Source organism: Ambystoma mexicanum, chromosome 4q, assembly GCF_040938575.1.
Source record: "Ambystoma mexicanum isolate Mex_15411 chromosome 4q, UKY_AmexF1_1, whole genome shotgun sequence".
Classification (NCBI taxonomy): Eukaryota; Metazoa; Chordata; class Amphibia; order Caudata; family Ambystomatidae; genus Ambystoma; species Ambystoma mexicanum.
Genome location: NC_090928.1, coordinates 19,695,010 through 19,714,254, shown reverse-complemented (window position 1 = coordinate 19,714,254; position 19,245 = coordinate 19,695,010). Strand labels below are relative to the sequence as shown.

At 46.4% G+C, this 19,245-nt stretch overlaps 1 protein-coding gene and 1 long non-coding RNA gene across 6 annotated transcripts in view; one reads left to right on the top strand and one right to left on the bottom strand.

The window, feature by feature from the left end:
• Positions 1-10,840, bottom strand: part of TARBP1 (TAR (HIV-1) RNA binding protein 1) — a 2,688,190-nt gene extending 2,677,350 nt beyond the window's left edge. For 2 of the 5 annotated variants that reach the window (XM_069607363.1, XM_069607366.1), the window contains exon 1: positions 9,815-10,838. In XM_069607363.1, coding sequence (XP_069463464.1) covers positions 9,815-10,808 — 994 coding nt within the window. In that variant the 5' untranslated portion in view covers positions 10,809-10,838. Of the gene's footprint in view, positions 1-9,814 lie in introns of all 5 variants that reach the window. The other 3 variants (XM_069607367.1, XM_069607364.1, XM_069607365.1) reach the window with 3 other exon arrangements.
• Positions 10,006-19,245, top strand: part of LOC138467417 (uncharacterized) — an 88,810-nt gene continuing 79,570 nt past the window's right edge. Inside the window, exon 1 of the long non-coding RNA XR_011268098.1 lies at positions 10,006-10,133. This is a non-coding gene — a long non-coding RNA (uncharacterized lncRNA). The remainder of the gene's footprint in view (positions 10,134-19,245) is intronic.

Here is a 19,245-nt window from a genome sequence, read left to right as displayed (position 1 = left end):
GACCTTAGGAAAGACTAGAGACCCAAGGGTGCTGTAAGGTAAGTTACATTGCACTCTTGTTACATGTTGCACAAAAGCTGCAACATGAGGAAAGGACTAAGGGAAACAAAGTCTCCCAGTACTGACTGTCTTAAGGGCATGTCAGTTTACCCATAAAAGTGAGAAAATGCCCAGAGGAGTGCAGCTGAGGGATGTGCTTCTCTGGCAAAGTCTAGGTCAGGGTGTAAAAACAGCAGCAAAAAGTTTGGGGGTTGACAACTGGAGGGAAAATTACATCCAATTTACGAAATCTTTCCTAACACGCACCCATCGTGAAATCTGTCGGCTAGGAAATTGAGAACCTGTACTAGAGGAGCCGAAACGGGATGAATACTGCGTTCTGTGCACCCGTCGGACCAGCGACCCCAAGCGGCGCCATAGCTCCAGATGGTGAAGGCGCTCAGGAATCTAATGCAGTCGGCAGCGAGCTCCGAAATGCCTGGCAAGTCCCATCTTTTCCTGAAACCCTGCAAGCTAGTAGGTGGAGATTGCCTCCCTCCATTAGGAGGGTGTGGTTGGATGTTCGGGCTTAGCAGAAGATCCCAAATATATGGAATTATCCTCGGGAATTCCAAGAAAAGTTCCATCGCTACAAAAACCAGGCTTGGGACTTCCACAACAGGATTATCTCTTATCTCCACCGATGCTCTGCAGACTTTCGCAAAGACTCTCGTTAGCAGTACTAAAGGCGGAAGGCATAGTGGACTGCTCTTGTCCATTGGTGCAAAAAGGCATCTGTCCCCACTGCACCCGAGTCTATCCTCCAGTTGAAGTACTTGGGAGTCAGAGCATTCAATCTGGACGCGAATAGATCAGCGACCCCAAATCTCTTGTAATCGTGTGAAAACATGCAGGTGGAGCTTCCAGCCACTGGAGTCCACGAGTCAGCTACTATGTTCTGTTCCCCTGTTAAGTATTCTGCTGCTATCGTTATGTGACGTAGGAAGTGGTGCCGAAAATCTCGCAAGCTCTGCTAAAATCTTGGATGTGGAGCCTCCTAATTATAACAGACTGCTGATATGTTGTCCATCTTCAATAAGACGCAACAGTTGGCCAGGTCTTTGGTAAAAGCTCGCACCGAGAAGGACCCTGCAAGAAGTTTGAGACAATGGGCCTCATTATGAGTCACCCGGTATGGAAATAAAGTGGAGGTAAACCCGCCGCCACCGTTGTTTCCATACCGGGTGATCTCGAGTCCGGCAGGCGGAGGTGTCATTCCCACCAGGTCTGACCTGGCGGGTTTAACACTGCCCGCCTGCAGGCAGACGTGGAAACAACGGCACCATCACGAGATGATGCCAGTGTTTCCATGGTCCCCATTCCCATTGAGTCCTATGAGACTCAATGGGAATGGAGATGGGGATTTACCGAATTCCGCCTCCGGAATTCCCGGGACACCGGGGTCGTAATGCACCGGTAATTCTGGGAATCACGGAGGCGGAATGGTAATACGAGTCTGGCGGTAACCTAGCCGGAAAAACCGGCAGGTTACCACCGGACTCATAATGAGGCCCAATGTATGTGTAACCGCAGCTCTTAGTCTGACCATTTCCTTCCCGTCTCGATTTCTCCAAATCTGGCTACAAAGCTGGCTTTGCTCGCGTCCGACTCTATAGCTATATCCGGAGTGTTGCCGAAAAATCGCTCGGCCATTACAATCCGCCATGTTTTAGAGCTCCCATTGAAGCTCTGTCAAAGTGTCTTGATCTAGGATTACTAGTTGGTGATAACCTACTCCTCCCTGCAAGGGTCTGCTTTTGTGCCTCTGTAGGGTTCTGCAATGGAGTGGTTCGGGAAATATCGCTTCAATCGAGGCTGCCAATAGCCCCACTATAATCCTCTTTGAAATGACTGACCAGAGTTCCATTTTGATGGCTTTCACTTTGTGAGTCATTAGATTGAGAGATGCTTTTTTGCCATCTATTATGAATCCTAGGAATGCTATCCTCTGAACTGGGATTTGTCTAGGTTTACGATCAAACCTAGAGTGTAGACCCAGCGTACGCTTTCTTGGATACCTTGCCTTTGAGCTAGAATGAGGATATCATCCAGGTAGAGAATCCTGATCCCCCTCTCCCGTATTGCCGCTGCCACTGGCCTCAGTATCTTGGTAAACTCCCATGGGGCAGACGCCAGGCCGAATGGGAGACATGTGAAGCGGCAAATCTCTTCACCCCACCGAAAACTGAGGAATCTCAGGTGCTCCTTCGCCATCGGAATAGTAAAATAAGCATCCCCGAGGTCTAGGCACGCTAGCCAATCCCCTGTGCGTAGATTTAGTCCCTCCATCTTGAAGTGCCTATACATTAGCCATTCATTCAGACCTTTAAGTTTATCAATGGCCTTATGTTCCCTCCTCTGTGTACTAGAAACATATTGCTCAGGAACCCTGGACCTCCTAGTGGATTGCTCTCCATTGCATTCTTGTCAGCTAGCTTGCGCAACTCACTTTGCAGTGCTAACTCTTCTTGGGGCATGTGTATCGGAAAGGGGTTCTGTCCTCTGGACTGGATTGCCTGTGAATTCTAGATACAGGCCGGTTATCGCTTGAAGTACCCAAGCATCGTTGGATAACGTTTGCCATTCGTGCAGAAAAAGTAGAGTCCTCCCTCCAACTTTTAGCAATTTCGTGCTTTGCATACTCACTGCCTGCTGCACTTTGTTGTCTGTAAGGACCTCTTCCCTGCTGGGTTTACCGTGATCTGGCCGGGAAGAACGTATCATGCTGCCTATTTTCACAATATTGCACCCGAGGGCCTTGGGGTCTGCGCTGCGTGTTGAAGCGACCGAACAATCAACCCTGATGTCGTCCTGTTACCTGCAAAAATGCGTCCTGGGAAAATTGTGCCTACGAATTGTGCCATTTATTTGCCAAAGGCTTCTCTGAAGAACAGACCTTTAGCTCCTTCTCCTGCTTCATAGGAAGCCAAATCACTCAATTTGCTGTCAATTTTGAGCAGCACTCCTCTTCTCTCTGAGGAGAGCAGGCACTTAGCGTTCCCTAGAAGACAAACTGCGCATTGCGCCCAGCTATCTAGACCTCCAGTATCGTTCACCCTCTCAGTTAGATCCATTATCTTGGCCAACGGTCCCACTAGGTCCAGCAGTTCGTCTTAACAGCCTCTCCAGCTCAATCTGCGCCTTTACGGATATCCCTGGCAGTCTTGGTGATGAAAATCACCATTTTAGGGTCTAGGTCGGGGGTGTCTGCCAGCTTCCCATGCAGCTCGGGTCGTGGACATTCTGCCCTCATCCTTGAGCGAACCTCTTTGTCAAGGGGTTTTCTGATATGCTGGGACATTTACAGGGTCACTCTCGGTGACGGCAACCACTCTGATGATTTGGGGGTAATGGATAGTCTCTGGGTCAAACAGTCACCCATATTATCCTCCTCTTACCGAGTTGGATCTTTGTTGCGGGGCTCTGAGAGGGTCTGTTCCTCATCTCCTTCGTTATCAGGAGAGTAACCGCCGTCTTCTTCCCCCAAACTAGTCACCCCTGGGGTAGTGGGTCATGGGTGTTGCACCATCGACTTCATCAAGAAGGCCTTTTTTGAGCCTCCTGACTGGATCGACCACCTCTTGTGGATCTGGGTCAACCCCTTCTTTTTGGCTCAGTGGGGGGACGAAGACGGCAGCCTCTTCCAAGCTTTCTGACACCCCTCATGGTCTATCCCCGAATGGGGGTGTCTGGCTGATGTCCCTTCACCAGGGCTGCCTGCCTGTCTTTCTGGAAGCTTGTTGGTCTGCTTGTTGCTTAGCAAGCATAGCTTCCAGAATATCTAACCGACGTATAAGAGGCTGCATTCCTTGAGACACAGCTTGGGATAGAGAGTCACCTAGGACTCTTTTAAAACTCAGAGATAACTCTCCATCTCCCTCAGTGGGTTCTTCTGCCCACTCCTCTTCACTCCACTCTGTTGTGGTAGATTGGGAAGGCGGCCCTGCATCTTTGTACTGAGCCATGGTGCAATTGTTGCTTGGCAAAGCCAGCTTCTGGGGACACTAAGCTTGTGCAATGGCTCGGGGCTTTACAAACAAATCCTCCCCTTTAACTTTCTCTTTGCTTTTCCTCAAGAAATGCGATCCTCTGCACTTCACCGGAACGTTGGCTCCTACTATTGCTGAGGGGACCGAGAGGATGTCGCGAAGGCTAGCCACTGCCCATTCCCCTGGGTCCTAATGTCTCCTCAGTTCGCTGGTGCTGATACGCGATTGGAATGAGAAAGCCGGTATGTGAAGAGGGCAGGCCGGTGGCCTACTGAGAGCGTGTTCGCTCGCGGCTCTGGCCCAGACGCTCTTAAGGGTAAACCCCAAAGAGCTCTATAAAAAAAATGACACGCGAGAATTCGGCAAAATAAACTGTGAAACTCGAATTCAGTACCAATACGCACACTTGACTGCCCGCTAGGGATAACGTGTCGACAATATTGCTATTCTCCAGTTCGAAGCGAACATATGATATATAAAATAAGTATGACAGAAATACACTTATCTGTTGAGCTGCAGCTTAAAAGAAAGAGGAAAGGACCCAGGCCTGAAGCTACTTGTACTGGGTCCTAGGCTCTGATAAGTGGAAGCTGGGAGCCTCGCGACTACTGCACACTAGAGGCTCATGGGGGGAATCAGTAATTTTCAGTTAAACATTTTGAACTCTTTAAACTGTTAGACCAATAAGTCTATGGAACAAAAAGAAAATGTTGAAGTTTAAATGTTCAAAATGTGAAAAGCTGCGAGTTGCAATATTAAAAAAAGTACAGCATAATGCTTCCCTCCTGTCTTGACATAGAATTGCCGGGCCTTTGTAAGCTGTGTAACCACAGTACTGTTTATTGTCTGTTTCCTGTTCTGTTTCACCACAGCGCTGTATGTCAGACAGGTCAAATCAGCATAGTCCAAAATATGAGGGCCCGATGACGGTAGGGGGTACATAGTTGGTTGGGTGCAAAATACATGAACAAATCAGCCTTTGGAAGACTTGCCAAAAGTAGTGGGGCTAGAGTGAGTGGGTGTAGAAAAGCATCCTCAGGAGGAGGAAAAAAAAAAACAAATCTGCCATCTATTATCCTCGAGAAATTATCCAAAACGAAATCACTGTGCTACTGGAAAATGCAAAGCCCGGCACCCGACTTGTTTTTTTACAAAGCTGCTGATGGAGCAAATATTGTTAGGAAACTCATTGGGTAGTAAGGCAGGGAGTTTGGAAAAAGATTTAGTGATTTGGCAGTTTCATGCCATGGCATTGCCAGTTGCTGTGCCAACCAGATTCTCAGTTCTGAACCCTCAGCCCCCCTCTCGTTTCTGTAACGGTTTTGGCAATTGTGTTGCACGCGCCACAGAAATTCGCCAAAACCAAAAAGAATGCGCCCTTTTAAAAGGTGTGGACGAATGATGCGTCAAAAGTATGGCTTTAACATCATGCACTAATGCAAGCTGGAAGTTAAGTCACAAAGGTAATATTTTTATCCAAAGGACCTTACTAGTCAAATTTTTAAAAGTACAATAGTGTAACAAATGATTTGTCAGCCTAACGTTACGTTTTGCATTCAGCAAAGGATAATACACCAAAAGTCAATATTCTTTTAGCTGAACATGCTTCTCTAAGAGTTTACATAGTGTAGGGTTGCTCTATAAGACAGGGTGAGGGTTTAAAATTGCTGTGAGCCATTTAGCTCCTGGATGTAACTTATGATAGACTGGTTGGCTTGGCACCAATAGCTACATTTGGCTTTCAAGGCCAACGGCCAACATACAAACATAGCTATGTGAAACTAACTCTACGTTTGAGAATGTATTTAAAAAGGAGAATTAGGATTGATCTAGAAGACATCTAACGCATAATGGGCACAAAGTTATAGTTTGCATTAATAATGGATGTAAATGTGTCGTGCTATATAATAGCTCCCGGTTACCCATAGGTAGCTCCTGCTTACTAAGTGATGCTGTATGCCTATGACTGGTTAATGAAATCCTTACTTCGATCCCTGTAGTGTTACTGTAGGCTGTGTATTCCAAAATGTAAATATTTAGATCAAGAGGCACTTAGAAGGTATGTGTTCAAGTGCCTCAACTATAGAGTGGTTTCAAATCCCATGTTGGCATGCATGACACTGCTCAATCTACATGGGATTATGATGCAAAGCAAATGGACTTGCATCATGAAATGATCAACTGAGAAAGCCAACTATGCACCACATGGCAAGCACCAGAGAAACGATGGAGCAGAGGAGCAATTCATAAGGAAGCCAACGACCAAAGGGCTGACGGACCAGATGAGCTGAGGACAAAATGGTGACTCACCAGAGGAGCAAATCACAAGGGCAGAGCTGCCAAATGAAGCGTCATGCCATGACCCAGATCTGGGTTTTTCAATTTGCATGCTGGTACTTTTAGACCCATACTTCTAATGGGAAGAACACAAATACTTGGGGCCAGGCCTTCAATCGGAATTGCCCAGACTGATCCCACATGGCTTGGGCTACATGTAAGCCAAGTACTAGAGGGGTGATGGACTTGAGAAGCCAAGGACCATTGGAGTGTGATTCTCCAAGGACCAAAAGTCAGTGACAGAATAGCAAAGCCAAGGATACCCTTTTATAAATATCATACAAAGAAATGAAAAGAAGAGACAATAAAAAATACAACTGAAATAAAATCTTTTTGTTCTAATATGCTACGTGTGTTCCCTCTACATAGGTTTAAGTTATTGCGTTAAGTTTCTTACTGTTGAGACTATTTTATGTGCGTGCTTGTTTGGATGGGGCATTAAACTTCTTCCGACTTGCAACATAAAATACACCTGCAAGGCAGTGTTGCCGCCAATTGTGCTTATTATAAGCGACTTTTTGGCTGGCTTTTGCCAAAAGTCGCTCATAATATCTGTATGTCATTTGGCGGTACTCTGATCAAAAGCCACATGTAACTGGGCACGCTGACATAGCAACTAAGCCCATTGCACGTCCAGCCAGAGAGCTCCTGAATGCTGGTAGTGCTTTAATGCTCGGCAATTACTCCTTTGTTCTTGCCGTGTTCTCACTGCCCTCTTCTTTTGCACTTATTTAGGCATCGATAGGATCTTCAAGCTGAAAGAACCCTCATGGGTTGTTACCTAGCCAATAGGGGTCGCATCAGTGCCAACCGCCCAAACATATGCAAAAGAGAAAGATCTATTTTAAACGTTAGGTGTATGACTAACATGCAAAAAAGGCATTGCCTTATATGTATAAACAAATATTCGGAACACCATGCACCCCAGCAAACTGGAAGTTTATCATAAAAGGTACAATGACTATTTTTCGCCATCAACTATCAAAGCCAACCTGGCTCCACATGCCAATCGCCGGACCAGAGGAACAACTCACAAGGGAGCCAATGACCAGAGCATACATGCCAACCATTCAGGTGGGAGTCTCCCGAATTTTTTCATGAAAAATAGCGCAATTACTGTCTACCGCCTAAAATAACTATATCCCCACTGCAATCCTACGGGCAAAATGCATCCTCCCGATTTCTGTGGTGACAACTCCCTCTCAGTGGCTCCAGAATGTTGGCATGTCTGCCAGAGGGCTGATGGACCAGATGAGTCGAGGACAGCGATCTGCCAAGAAGCAGAGGAGAGGGATTAACAATCAACTACCAGAGGAGCAACTCACAAGGGCATAACCCCCCCCTCCCAAGTGAGCAAGTATCACGTGGGAGCCCTGGATTTTCACTTTGTATGCTGGTACGTTTAGGCCCATACTTCTAATGGGAAAAACCAAAATATGAGGTATGCAGTAATAAAAATCGCAGCAAAAATGTCACCTTTACAAAAAAAATGCTGTGGTTTGTCCCAGTAAAGGTGTACCCCATTATACCATTTAAGGGGGGCAAGGGTGTTCACCTGTCCCCTTAAATGGTATAATGGGTCTGGGGGTTGCGGGGTGCCCCCCACATTCTTTACATGTATTGCGGCTGCAAAATGACAGCCTTTTTGCAGCGATTTTTTTAGTACAAACGGCCATTTTTGCCTAGATTTTAACACATGGAACCAAATAGGAGGTCCAGCATGCAACGATGAATGCCCAGAATGGCTGAAATTGCCTCCTAACATGGGACTACATGGCAGCTATGCAACGAGCCATGGAGCACTGGAGGAGTGCGACCCACCAAGGACCAGAGAAGCAGATGTCATGCTTTTATATTCCATAAATACAAGAAATGGAGACAAGAGATACTAATTATCAGAAAAATGCAATTGTAATAAACTTCTTTTTGTTTCAACATACTATACCGGTGTTCTCTATATGTGCGTTTACTTGTTTGAGGTTTCTTTATTTTGGGACCATCCAAAGGGTGAAGTCTGTGGGGTGTAGTCCTTTGTTTATGTCTGGCCTTTTCACAGTCCCACGCTCCCCCTCCAACCCGTCCACCTCCCCCGATTGGTGCGTCCACCTGGTTATAACAGACCTTCCCAGGGCAGCCCTCTCGGCTAAGAGCCCCGAGGCAAAGGAAGGCTCCTACAGTAGCGGCTCTGAGGCGTGTCTACAGGTGTCCGCAGGGGAAGCAAAGGAAGCCAGCAGCCAACAGACAGCAACAAAACTGTAAATGAGGCATGGGTGGGGTGTAGAGCAATTACTCTACTCCAGAAAGCCCTCACCACTCTACCTCACCTCTCCATAACGTAGACTGCCATAGAATTACGCCATGCATTCATAGAGAGATTTGTGACCACAAGCCTAATTCCATTCTTGGCCTGACTGTAAATGTTGCATTGCATTACGCACTAACATACTAGCCAATGTTAACTAGTGCCACACCTATACAGAAATGTTAAGATTAGCCTGCGTCATCTTTAGACAGGGTTAACAATGTTAGCATGCGCCACACTTACATGAAATTCTTAACTTTAGCCTGCGTCGCATCTAGATAGAAATGTGAATGTTAGCATGTACCACACTTAGATGGAATTCTTAACTTTAGCCTGCGTCACATCTAGATAGAAATGTGAACGTTAGCATGCGCCACACTTGGATGAAACTGTGAATGATGGTAAGTGCCACACTTGATTGGAATCGTGATCACCAGCCTGCCTCACATCTAGACAGAATATTGAAAATGAGCAAGGATGGAATAGTGAATGATAGCAAACATCAGACATAGACATAACTGCAAGGTCAGCAATGCCAACTAACCAATCCACTAACAATTTAATCCCTCTGCATACACTTCTCAAACTCTAACCAAACACAACCACAAGCCTAAAACGCAGCAATCCGCACTAACATCACTACACTGCAACAACAAAAAAACCCACATAGACTTGCACAACAGCACACAATGACTACCAACGGGCTGAGGCTGCCATCAGCACATCACTGCTCTTTTCCAGCTTATTCCCACTAACTCACCTCCTCCCTAACTCGCCTCCCACCTCCCCCTTTCAGAGCCGCCAGGGGACCACTCCAGTGATGATAGTGCCTGGTACAAACATCCTTTAACATTAACCAATCCACAAGGTTTTATGTGCGCTTGGTTGGGAGTTTGCTTGTTTTGAAGGGGCATCGGCTTTTTTTTTCGTTCCGACAAGACAGCACTGCTGCAAGGGAAGCAGCGTTCCTAGGCAGAAGATTAATGTTGGTAGGTATTTCGCGAGACGTTTTGCTTAAACGAACAAAGTATAATGGGCTGTGTTGATTAGTGATCCCTTTCGCGTGTTCTGTTCAGATGATTATCTTAAATTCTCATGTGTATAGTGAAATGCCAGCGAGTTTTCTTATAGTGTTTAACATCCTTACCACCTTTCAGTTTAACCAGTGTTTCGCCTTGCTTCTTGTATATGATGCTCGCTACGTAGACAGTACCTTGTAACCCCAGCGGCACCTCGGATTCAGAAGAGCACCCGTTGCAACGCAGAGCCCGCCGCAGCAGGTATAGCGCCCTCTTTCGGCTCAAGTTATCCGTGCAGATCAGTCCCTCTTGCACCGCTTCCCAAAAGCCACGGCATAGACTGGGCCACTGTGTCCGTGCAGAGCCCCCCTCGGGCATGACATACTCGCACAGACAACTCAACAGCAGCATTCGCCTCGGGGCTGTCCAAGTACCGTCCTCCGCCAGGTAAGCACCTGCCCATAACTGCTGCAGTGCCAGTTCATCTGTGGCGAGCACTGGCACAAGGCGTCCGGCCAGTAGCGCAGCTGCCTCCTCCGGTCCGCCTCGGATCTCGGCCAGAACTATCCGCAATAACCGGTCCACAAGGGGACTCGTAAACTGCCGTTCCCTTACGTCCAAAAGCGAGGGGAGCACAGCCCAGAGTACCTCTATAGCCCCCGCGACAACAATCAAAGGCCCAGCGCCAGAAAACCCATCCGTACCCGGAAACTGCTCACAGTCCAGGCCTTCATACAGCTCCATAGTGTTTAACATGACCGAGGCCACGTGTGCGGCCAAGTCGGGTCCGCATAGTTCGGCGCAGTGTCGGATGACACCCGACAGTGCTCGTACTTGGCGCAACCCCTCGGATGCCGCCGGGCCGGGTACGGTCAACTTAGCCAATAATGGCAGGCAACGCTCTAGGGCTAGTTTTCGCACCGCAGCTGGGAGAACATCGAGCACCTCCTCGCTCACCAGGCGCCTCTCAGATATCCGCTGAAGTACGAAGCGCAGTGTGTCCAGCTTCACCGCCAGGTCTGTAGGTAGCGGCCCGGTGTCTGCCCAGTTTACCAGCTGCCCAAGCAAGACGCCGGGGTCCCGACAGTGTAAAAGTAGCATGTCCGCTAACATCAGCTCCATTTCCAAGATACGCGGCAACGTGCAACACCACTCCCAACAGAAATCCACGCCCCTTAGTAGCTCACCGCCCTCCCAACAAAACTTTAAAGCGAACATTATTCACAAGTGCGGACTGCCGGTGGGTTTGCTGAGAATAATAGATGCTACTATTCGGAAAGTGCACCCAATAGACGTTGCAGTCGCCATGTCATGGAAAGTACGTATGTTGTTGTGAGACTAGTGGGTTTTATAAGTGCGGATGGAAAAAGATCTGCGATCCCCCAAATGTGCACATGTAGCAGAAAAAGAGGTCACAAAATTAGTCGGATACTCTAGAATATGGAAATTACAGTAAGAGAAATTGCGATGAATAAGCCAAAACCAAATACACTTCTATGCACAGTATATAGGTCACTGTTATTTTATATGATGCAGTATCAGAAGTGAGGTGTTTATTAGGAAGTGGGAAGTGGACAGTGAGTTGATTCAGTTACAGAGATTTCTAATTTGACAGATAAGGCACAGTGAGATAATATGATTTACCCTGGAGAGCACACTTAGGTTCAATGGGCACTTTAACACTGCTTCCTAACTTTTGCATAGTTCCTTTTACAACTCACTTTTTGAGATAGTTCCGTTTTCTACAACGTTATACTATTTAAATCACATTTAATATGTATTTATACTTAGTTGGTGTGGCACATGAGTATAGTAAATTCTTTAATATTATTACAATTACCAGCATCAAGGGTATAGATGTTACTCGGTTATTTGCTGCCAACCAGATATTTGTATGCCTGAGCCTATCGTATATTTGATTTTGTAGACCTTGAGATGAATTACCTGCAGGGTTACTGCATTTAAGTGTATAAACTTTGCTGTAATTTGGCGCTGACCGTGGGTAAGGTTGCTAGAAATATAAGCTGGGCCGGGGCTCAAGGGCCGAAATGGCAGGCCTCTTCCAGGGCAGTAAGGGGCCTATGAATCGGGTGGGCCAATGGAAGCATACATGGAGGATGCAGTGGTGCCAAGCAGGATTTAAAATTCATAGCAGGAAATAGTGCTCCCTAGCGTGTGGCCAGTATTATTTAAAAAAAGGATGGGAGCTGTTAAGACGGATTTCTGAACTCTGTCCTGGAGGGGCAGAGGTTCAGAAGGCCAGCCTAGTTTCTTGGAACAGGGTACCCTCTGGACAAGCCAGACCAATCAGGGTAGCGATCGCGGCGGTCAAGACTAGGTCTCAAGAGGGGTGAGGGTGACTGAAAGCCCGCAATGAGCACACAAAGCAAGGACACTTAAAAATTACTCCAAGCAGGTGTTATATTAAAAATATATACACATTTATTACAATTCCTTTGTAACATTGACCGTAGCGAGAAATCACAATAAAACTCAAGTAAACAAACACATACCAAACCAAGTTCTTCAAAAACCTTGGCTTGGAAGGTTTGGTCTAACTTGGCGACATCTTATAGTGGTGAACAATGAAAGTAGTTGGTACAATCAGTACATTAAGTCCATGGAGTCGCGGCTCACCAGGTCTGGGGTTTAGCCAAGTACAAGGCCCCTTGCAAAATAGTGTAAGGTATAAGTAACCTGGAAAGAGGCTGCGCCTGATTTTTGCAAATTATTTTTATTTCTCAGAAAATTGCCCTTAAAGTTGATGACACGTGTTTCGGTCCTCCAAGGACCTTTTTCAAATCAGGGCTATTGATTAGTCTTGTAGTCATGTAAGATGCCCCTGTCACATAATGTGAAAAATGAGCTTCCATATGTCAAAGGGCTAAATCCCTGCTGTTCAGAATAAGCGCGTACGATTGCAAAGTTGCTACAAGTCTCGAGGGGGACCACCCCAAACCAATACAATATATATAGAAATACAAACAAGTCTAACGAGTTAGACGCACAAAATGTGTAGACCACCTAGATGGGGAGGAAAATGGGCAGTGCAAATAATAATTAGACCCAGTCTGCCTTCAGAGGCACCTAACTAAAAGGAAGTCCAAGCCCTACGATGAGTGGAGCCTTGTGCTCAAAAGTACCTGCACACGCTGGTGCCAACGGGCAAAAAGGGGAGTCTCTTCGAGGGAATCAGGCAGTTTAGTTCGGTGAACAAATGAAGATGAACAGAGCTCCGCGACTCAAGCGCAGCCTCCACTGTGGGCAGAAGCAGAGCGCGAGTATGGAAAGGCGTGCTGTTAGACACAGCGGGGAAATGCTATGGGCTCTTGCAGGAGGGCGACAAGTTCCTAGCGATGCTACTCACCGGTCCCCGATGCAAGCAGACCCAGGCTTTTCCGCGTCAGTTTCAGTGCTGGCAGGTTCAGATACGAGCAGGGGACGTCTCGGCGTTATGTAGATTCCGCAGCAGCAGAAGTTGAGTTGAGGATGTCCCAAACGCAGTGAACCCGCACAGTTTGTTGCCACAGCAGGGCAACGGAGCGGCCGTGTGTATTTCAGCCAAATGTACACTACTCACTTCAGACCTGCGAATGCCAAGTGTACGAATCGTGTGAGAGTGACAAGGACTCGTAATACAACACAACCTGATGGCGGTTACAGAGCAAGACTCCTGGGTAGGCTGGTCAGTCTGCTGGATGGCCCAGAGACACTTCCGAAGGCTTACGTGCAGGAGATGGTGAAGATTCTGAGAATAGTTGTTCCCACTATTCCAAGGGTCGAAGTACCAGTACAGGCCTTCTCGTTCGATCAGAGGTAAAAAGGGTTTCACCAAGCGACAGCAGTGCAGAGGAGCAGTCCTTCAGCGGGTCACCAGCGATTCCTCGGTTCAGCCTCGTGGTTGCAGGATACTTGGCTCCTGTATTCCTTTGTTCGTGAGAACTCAGGAGATCGACATGGTAGTGGTGTTTCCAGCCCCCTCTTATCCACGGCTCCCTTCGCGCCAAAACGGAGGGGACCCAAAGTTAGATCTGCTCACAAAACACGCACACCATACGTGGACCTATCACGGACCACGGAGGTCCCAGGCATTCACACCACCCTAGACTCTCTGGCACCCAGGATATGTATTGGGACCAGACATCCCAGAGGCACACACCAGGCCTGTAGAAGCCACCGAAAGCATCTGTGTTTCGCGGGAAAGTACATGCCCAAATAAGGAAGGCCCCGGGTCGGCTCGACCTGGGGAAGGTGAAAGGGGAAAGACGGTCAGCGGACAGGACAACGAGCCTCGTGGTCTGGCCATTTTGGGAGCCAGGCCACCATTTTGGGCTAAGCACGAGAAACGTGCTTAAACGCCAAAAGGAGCTCAAAAACACAAAGAAACAATTTCTGCCACCAGTCCCGTCCGTGATTCACTTGCACCGTTCGATAACAATCCCAAGAGAGTATCTAGGGCCTGTAGTAGACTAGAGACCCAAAGAGAGCAGTAACTTAGCTTACAGTGCCCTCTTGTGCCATATTGCGCGAAAGCTGCAACATGATAAAGAAACTACGGAAAACAACGTTTCCTGGTACTGACTGTCTTAAGGGCATGTCAGTTTCCCCGTAAGAATGGAGCGAAAGCCCAGAGGAGTGCGGCAGAAGGCTGCACTTCTCTAGCAAAGTCTAGATCCTGGTGAAAACAACAGCAAAAAGTTTAGGGGTTGCCACATGGAAGGAAAATTACCCACAATTAAGAAATCTTTCCTAACAGGAGCCAATCAGGGTGGCAGGCAAACATAAGAAGGCGCTGCAGGAGGTGGAGCGTCACTTTGTTCTGAAAACACCGCCCTCCCCTTCCCATGCCAGAGATTTGCTTGTCAGGCAATGACTGAGGGCGCTGCTGTGATGAAGAGAATGGGAAGGAGCCGACGTTATGTCACATATTGCCACCATTCTCTAGCATAGCTGATCTTAAATATACAGTTGTAATCTCTTCAAAAACATGACACAAGTGAGAGCCCCATCTGAATCATTGTGAGATATTATAACTTAAATTATTTTGATTAAAAAAGAAAATTCTGACATAGTCCATCCAACCCTTTACTCTACCACTGTAGCAGCATTTCCAATGTAATTTCTTATCACCTTTCAGCTAGCATTTCATGCTAGTCCTTTTTTCTAACCATGCATGCCATAACGAGACATGTACTGTCTCCTTCATTTCACTGCTGTGAGGAATCTGAGGGTGTCCCCACTTCTGCCACCAATATATATTCCCCCGGTGGACAGGGAAAGCCCATCGCTATCGGATCCCGACCCTGGGGGTGGATATGTGAAGAAGGGCTACCTGGGTGGAGTAGACTTGGGAAGAGGAGATGAGGTACCCTTGGATGAGACATGTTATCCCCCTTTTCCCTCTCAAAATGTCCCTTCAATTCCCCAGACCTTTGTCAGCTACCGTAGGTCAGACCCCTGTTTACATATTGACATTCATTCTTGCACACACTACTTTGGTACTGGGATGAGGAAGAGGCAACAAACAGAAAAAGACAAAAGACTCTAGAACCAACAATGTGCGGTCTAGTAGTCAGATAGCTAATCCGCTCGGCAAGATGTTTAAATACCCACGATGCAGGAAGAAAGAGGACGGTGCCGTCTATGGCTGTGGATGCGAAAGGACCAAAGCTCCCTGGGAAGCCGTGCAGAGGGAAGAGTAAGTGCCGGTGTGGTTGAGCGAGGAGGCTCGCTGACTAGAGCATGGCAAGAAAGCAGCAGGCTGCAGGGACGCCGAGGAGAGGTTCTATGGCGTTCGCAGGTGCGGGCAAGCCGAACAAGGCTTACCAGAGCTCCTACCCGAAACGCTGGGAGAAGTGGAGACCGCGAAAGCGAGAGGAAGCCAAAGGAAGCAAAGGCAAAACAGACTTCACCGTAGATGTTGCTACAGTCCACCGTGAGAGAAGCCAAAGGCGCCAGAAGCGACCAGTGAATTCCGTGAAGTGGGAAAGGGACGCCAGGGCATATTGAAGGCAGCCTGTATAAAGAAATAGTAGAAAGTGGAACAGCCTTAAACTGGTAGGGAATTAAAGAGACCAGGTGAACTTGGGGAGATCCATATCCCAATAAACTGAAGCAAAGTAAATGCAAATGACATTTCAAGTAGAAACAATTACTTTTTGAATATCGAACAAAAGAAAGCATTTTGTATACCGATATGAATGAAAGCAGTTTTGTGGAAACGTATGAATATAAAGGAACTACTTACTTTGAGAGAACAAGCATTGGCAAGAGCCATATGAATGTAAAGGAACTGTGTAATTGGAGAGAACAAGCATTGGCAAGAGCCACACGAGTATGTGAAATAGTGGCAAACAAGAAATGGTAAAGCATCAAGAGAATGTGAAATGAGCTTGAACCAAATCCCATTGTAAAGCTGAAACAGTGAAAATGTGTAGGTGAAACAGAAGCAAGTTAGGTGTGTCAGTTTCGTGACCTGTAACAGTTTGGTCCAACAACTGCGCCTAGACCGAGGACACCCACCTATGGAAAAGCCACTTGAAATACCTGTAACAGAGCTTGTGGGTGAATCTAAAGGAAACTTGGTGTGAACTGTAATTGAAGAATTGAACTTTGTGAAATTATTGGAAGACTTGAAGCCTTGGGGAAGGGAAAACCCTTGGTGCTTTGTGAACTATTTTGAATCATGGGGAAGGGAAATCCTTTCCAACCAAGAGTTGGAAGAAGCTTGGAACTGCTGTTTGAACACTTATGATTTTGAAGCAGACATCCCTACACATTGTATATAAATAGACGTGAGGGCAAGTATAGATTTTGGACCCAGAAATACATTTACTTTGGTCATCCTGACAGGATTTTCTTAGTTTCGATTAGGTAGGGAAATCCCACTTTAGCATAGGGCAAGTTAGGCCTTTTTCCAACCCTCAGTTTAATTTAATAAAAGCATAAAGCGCAAACTTGAGTTCAGTTGTCTGTCTACTTAATGATGCCTTCACAAATGGTTTCAGGAATGGGATGCAGCTCAACTGATACAAGTTGGGGAATCCTAAAGTTTGAAAAATTAAATCCCAAAGAGTCAACCCCCGAAGTAGCCACGGAAACTCTATTGGGTTCGATATTTTCAGCAGTAGGAAGAAGTTATTACCCCAGTTGAAAGAAGACTAATACCCACTGATCTAGTCTTGATTCAACCCCCACACACATACATCAGATTGGCTCCCAAGTCGGGGTTAGCGTGCACATTTGGAACTGATGTATTAGCAGGATTCATAGACCCAGAATTCAGGGTAGACATAAAGGTGTTACTACAAAATTATGGGTTGATGTACTGGGGAGATACCACTCGGGCAGTCTGGTTAGAACACAATTAGTCATACCTAAGTGTCATAATTAAGTTGTCCTGGAAATAGCTAATTCCCATCTGACAGGCGACCACCTAGGATGGACAAAAACCCAAGCACAAATCCTCAATAAATTCTACTGGACCGGAATTCATGCAAATATTAAAACCTTTGTACAAGCATGCGCAATGTGGCAAAAAACGAGCGCCCACATGCCACCACCAGTACCCTTTCAACCACTGCCGATTATTGAAGTGCTGTTTTCTAGAATTGGCATGGACATTGTAGGACCTCTGGAAACATCTAAGTTCAGAAACAAATACATACTGGTGGTAGTAGACTATGTCACACGGTATCCGGAAGCCACCCCCCTTAGTGCTAATACCACCTAGCAACAACACATACTCCCCTTCATTTCGAGAGTAGTGTTTCCCAAAGAAATCTTAACAGATCAGGGCTGTACATTTATGAGCAGACTCATGGGGGAAGTGAAACAACTTTTACATATTACCACTTTAAGAACTTCAGTCTACCACCCACAGACAGGTGGCCTTATAGAGAGGTTTAACAAACCACTGAAAACAATACTACGTGAGCTAGTGAAACAAGACGGAAGGAATTGGGATCAGATGGTACCTTGGGCTTTATTTGCTGTTAGGAAGACCCACTCAGTCTTCAAAAGGATTCTCCCTAATTGAATTACTCTACGGACGAGAACCCTGAGATATCCTGGATATGTTGAGAGAGAGAAACCTAGGAAGAAAAGGAGGAGGCCCCAATTCCACTTTGCCAAACCGCCCACTGTATTAAAACGCACACGACTGTAGTAATATCTTTAGTTCAAACCCATATGGACAAAGCCAAGAACAGCAGAAAACCTCATGTCACCTTAAGATCTTTCTCAGTAGAATAAAGGTGTTGGTGTTATTGTCAAACTCCGAGAATAAACTAATATCCAAATGGCATGGGCCTTATGAGGTGTTAGAACAGACCGGACTCTGTAACTACAACATTTCTCAACCTGACAACCGATTAAAGACCCGGGTATAACATTATAATCTTCTAAAAGATTGGAAAGAAAACCCTACAGAGTCTACTACCACCATTCTGTCATGTTCACTGCCTGGTGACTCTGATAGGAAGGTGCTTATATCTCCTGAACTTAGTAATAACGGGAAACAAGATCTGTATGACTTTCGCATCCAATTTCCCGATGTATTTAAAGAAGAGCCAGTTAGAGTGAAAGGAATTGACCACCACATTTGCATCCCTGAGGGCAAAGTGGTACACCTGAAACCTTCTAGACTACCAGAGGCAAGGAAAGCGAACATCATCCAAGAAGCCAAGCAGATGCTTGAAGCTAATATTATTGAATCATCTAATTGGTCTTCCTCAATTGTATTTGTGGCCAAACCCGATGGCAGTTGGAGATTTTGTATTGATTTCAGGAAAGTCAATGCCATATGTGCGTTTGATGCCTACCCGATGCCCCGTATTGATGATCTCATTGATCGGCTTGGCAATGCTGTCTATCTTTCCACCACAGATCTTAACAAAGGTCATTGGCAGGTTCCACTTTATGGCCCTGATAAAGAAAAAACTGCCTTTGCCACACCTCTAGGCTTGTTCCACTTTAAAGTCCTCCTGTTTGGACTGCATGGGGCCCCCACAACATTCCAACGGTTAATGGATAAGATCTTACAACCCTATTTGGAGTTATGTGGAGCCTTTATAGATGATATTGTACTACATAGTGGTACCTGGGAAGATCATGTGTTTCATCTTTACACAGTCATACGAGTCTTGAGAGCAGCAGGGTTAACAGCTAATCTTAGGAAATGTATGTTGGACCAATCTGCAGTAAAGTACCTAGGGTTCTTCGTGGGGAACGGCATGGAGAAGGATAAAGCAATCCTAGACACCCCTACACCTAGACCAAAAAAAATCTTAGGACCTTTTTAGGACAGATCGGCTATTATCGCAGGTTCATCCCCAATTTTTCAAGTAAAACCGCTAGACTCACTGATAAGTTGAAAATCGCTGAACCCCAGAAGATCGGGTGGAATGAAAAAGACCAGAAATGTTACAACACTCTAAAAGAAGCCCTCTGTCAAAGCCCCATCTCAAAAATTGGCAATTTTGTGAAGGATTTTATCCTTCAAACGGATGCCTGTGTAGCAGGACTAGGGGAAGTCCTTTCCCAAGACCACGACGGCCTG